This window comes from Odontesthes bonariensis, chromosome 1 (genome assembly GCF_027942865.1).
Source record: "Odontesthes bonariensis isolate fOdoBon6 chromosome 1, fOdoBon6.hap1, whole genome shotgun sequence".
In the NCBI taxonomy this organism is placed as follows: domain Eukaryota; kingdom Metazoa; phylum Chordata; class Actinopteri; order Atheriniformes; family Atherinopsidae; genus Odontesthes; species Odontesthes bonariensis.
The window spans coordinates 19,192,457-19,196,046 of NC_134506.1; the positions used below are offsets into that span (position 1 = coordinate 19,192,457).

At 39.6% G+C, this 3,590-nt stretch overlaps 1 protein-coding gene across 1 annotated transcript; it reads right to left on the minus strand.

Annotated features, from left to right (window-relative positions):
* Window positions 1-320: 320 nt before the first annotated feature.
* LOC142369805 (ATP synthase F(0) complex subunit C2, mitochondrial-like) lies at window positions 321-3,229 on the minus strand. Its single transcript, XM_075452227.1, has 5 exons — window positions 3,123-3,229; window positions 2,748-2,840; window positions 2,003-2,074; window positions 1,157-1,356; window positions 321-684 (listed from the first exon to the last, which is right to left on the minus strand). Exons 2-5 carry the CDS (start codon window positions 2,784-2,786, stop codon window positions 570-572), a joined length of 426 nt encoding a protein of 141 aa, XP_075308342.1. The 5' UTR covers window positions 2,787-2,840; window positions 3,123-3,229; the 3' UTR covers window positions 321-569.
* Window positions 3,230-3,590: the final 361 nt, after the last annotated feature.

A 3,590-nucleotide genomic window follows, 5' to 3' on the forward strand; every position in this document is an offset into this window, starting at 1 on the left:
AACGAGCGAGAAGCTCGTTATAATCACGTAACAGGTCGCTTGGGTCACAAAACTAATTAGCTTGCTGTACAGCTGAAGTAAGTACCTCAACATATTGGTTTACTTGAGTTGTAGAAAGAAACTATTATAGCCTACAACTCTGTCAGGTGAGCTGACGGAAATGAACAAAGCATTGATGGGACTCATTACAATATGAGGTTCTCGTTTTAATTAAAGGAGACATGGTGACCCACAGACTCTAAAGGACAAAAGTTTAAGAAAAAAGGAAAACATTACTGCTACAAAGAGCAACAAAAATATAATAATTGCACACACTCGCGTGAAGAATTACATGTTTTTAATTCTGTTACTGGTTGCATGTTTCTTAACAAAATCCTTTGATCAAATATACAGTATGTCAAACGCATCATGAACACGATTTGACTTTAGCGGAGGTCCTCACATCACCAAATTCACAATCTTTCGAGAGACAATGACAAGAATAAGCAACACTGATGCGATATCATCCTATTTATTTCAAACTGTTGACTCTTGTCAACGCAGTGATGTTTTCTTAGTGATGAACTAATTTACATGGCGAACAGAATGAGGAACGCAACCATCAGACAGAAGAGACCCATGGCCTCGGAGAGAGCGAAGCCCAAGATGGCGTAAGAGAACAGCTGCTGCTTCAGAGAGGGGTTCCTGTCGAGACAAGAAAGACCAGATGAGACAAGGTTGTCATCCAAAACGGTAAAAGTACATTTGTTGAAACACTTCAATTATCAGGCAGATATTTCTGAGGCTCCCGATGAAAGATGTAGCCAAATAATGACCCCAGTCACTTTATGACAATTCCTGTATGGAATGATTCAACAATACCTTGTTTCAAGGTAATATATCATTCCTGTCACTTCGACTGTCTAAACTAAATAATGTAGTGTATTATTGCACCACACTCATTTAGAGCAGAGTGTGCTTCTCACGATTCAAACTTATTAAACAACGGAAGATATTTGATCGAGTCTGAACTACTGCCAAAATCTTTATAGTTGTCCTATGACCAAAGCATCATCTGCCACTGCATTGTAAGAAAGCGTGGCTTTGCCAGCCCACAAACATGAGGAAAATCAGACAAACGTTTGTAGAGATTTTAACCAGTCACTAAAAACCAGACCTGGCATATCCGATAATGAGGCTGCCGAACACGGTTCCAATTCCAGCTCCAGATCCTGCCACTCCAACAGTGGCAGCTCCTGCTCCAATGAACTTTGCAGCAGTGTCAATGTCGCGGCTCACAGCGCTGGTTTGGAATCCCCGCACTGCCACCTGCTGCCGGGAGGCTGCAATGCTCACTGGCGCCAGCAGAGAAGCAGTCTAAAATACAGGCACAGGTTTTGATTTGATACCCTCTTATTTAAAAAAAAAAAGAAAAGAAAACAATCATGTACACTGTTCCATCAAAATGGCTACATTTAGTTTACAATCTCTAAAAATGTCCACTAGTTTAACAAACATTGGCATTAAATTAGGCTCCTTCTTACTCAAAATAAGCGTAAAATATCCCAAGAAGATTGCAGATGTTGCTCGAGTCATTTTAAGGATTGTATGCTTTGTGTTTATTTTTCTTATTACTCTTTTTAAAACTATAGTTCGTGTTTTCCTTTAAAAAAAATAAAAACTCATATTTGAATTATTTTTGCATTACCTAGTCTTGCCTTTCCTCTAACCCATACTGGGCCAGTTGCAACATTGATTTGAATCCGGTTTGATTCACACAAGCATACATGAGGCAAGGCACTCAGTTTGAAATGAAGTAACATCGTACATATACAACATTAGGCCTCTTCTGTAAGTATTGCATGAACTACCGTTAATTAACATGCCAAAATATGTCTGTCAATTCTATATGCTTGTGAAATCCACCATTAGAAATACCAAAAGGAGACTAATTGAGCCGCGATAGCTTCAGGCAGCCCCTAATCTATTAATATGCTTAAGACATCTCGTGTAAGGTGCTCACCTCTGATTTCCTGCCGTCCGACACTACAGCAGCAGAGAGTGGTCTGGACAGTGCCCGGGATCCAGCACGGATCTGTGTCAAGAAAAAAAAAGAAAAAAAACAACGTTTAAAAAAAAAAAAAAAAAAAAAAAAAAAAAAAAAGAAGAAAAAAATAACATGGCTCGTATAAGGTGTCTACCAGTCATTTAACCCTGATATTTGTCATTGACATCTGACCTGATACCATCTACTCTGCTCACAAAAGCATTAGAAGCATGTGGTCATCTGCAGTAACATTCAGTTTATAGGAAATATTGGTGACAAAAAACAACAGTAACGAGAGCAACACTGACCCATTATCATGTTGCTTTGGATTAACTCTGCTTGAACAGCTACGATTGTAACTTGAAGAAGGCCTCTCCTCAGCCGACTATATTATATTCTTCGAATTTAGAGAATGTTGGTTAATATTAGTTTCAAAACGTGGAAAAGCTGTTTGTCGCTGAGAAACAGATGACAGTTTGTGATTTGTCCTTAAAGTGACAACGTCCTTGCAGGCGCCAGCTGACTTTAGCAGAGGGTCAAAGACGGCTACATGGCTCGGCTAACTCAGCGACAGTATTAGCAGGCTACTTTGTAGCTGCTGATTGTCAGTCCTAAAGACAGAATGGCAACAGATAACATTTCTGCACACTCTCCTGCTGTCAACAAGCGCGGTTTAGCACTTGTGAGAGTAATCAGTTACCATTCATTCAAGTAAACTCACCAGAGAGGGCGTGGAGACGAACTTAGCACAGGTATACATTACGATGGGACGTTCAGGTCAAGTCAACCAAAGCAGCAGGCGTTTATCCGAGGTCTGAATCATACATACAACAAAACAATGCACAATTTAAATTAGTCGACTCCGTTTGTCAAACGAGAAAGAACAAAACCTGTTAAGTTAAGTGGACACACTTTAGGTCAAGATCGGCTAAAAGAAATTGCACAATGTCGAAGAAAACTAGCGAGGTCAGATTTAGAAAAAGGCAGTGCTGGTGCTGTAGTCAATAAAACTTAACAGATACCAAAGAAAAGAGAGGCGTTACAGCCCTATATTTCCCTAAAAACACAGTTTGTGACAGAGAAGGTTAGCTCTCACCGGTCTTGGGTAGAGGTCGAACGCACGAGAGGCAGACGCATGCGCAATGTGACTTATAGAGGATGTATTTCCGGTTTCCTGACGTAGGCGTTTCTGTCATTATTTAGATCAGAGGTGTTCAACAGGGGGTCCGCGGAGGTACTGCAAGGGGGTCGCGAAATCTTTGGTTGATTAGACGATTTTTAATTTTTTTTTTTTTCAAACAGTTTTTTCCTCAGTGTGCAAACGTGTGGCATCCACAGATGGTTTGAGGATTCATTGTCCCATCTACATGCATGTTTAAAGTTAAAATCTGTGGATTATTTGAATAGCTCAGTGTTGCATGCAAGATGTTTGTTTATAAATGGCAGTGGCACGGCCACCCTGTACCTTGCACATGTTTAAAATAAAAACATGAATATATTAACCTGTGTATTATTTGAATAGCTTAGTATTGAATGTACAATAATAGTAATACATTTTATTTAT

Coding starts and splice junctions, on each gene's coding strand:
- LOC142369805 (XM_075452227.1), bottom strand. CDS start 2,786: ATGTATACCTGTGCTAAGTTCGTCTCCACGCCCTCTCTG. Junction 2,075..2,747: donor TCGTCTCCACGCCCTCTCTG/GTGAGTTTACTT, acceptor TTCTTGACACAG/ATCCGTGCTGGATCCCGGGC. Junction 1,357..2,002: donor CGGACGGCAGGAAATCAGAG/GTGAGCACCTTA, acceptor CCTGTATTTTAG/ACTGCTTCTCTGCTGGCGCC.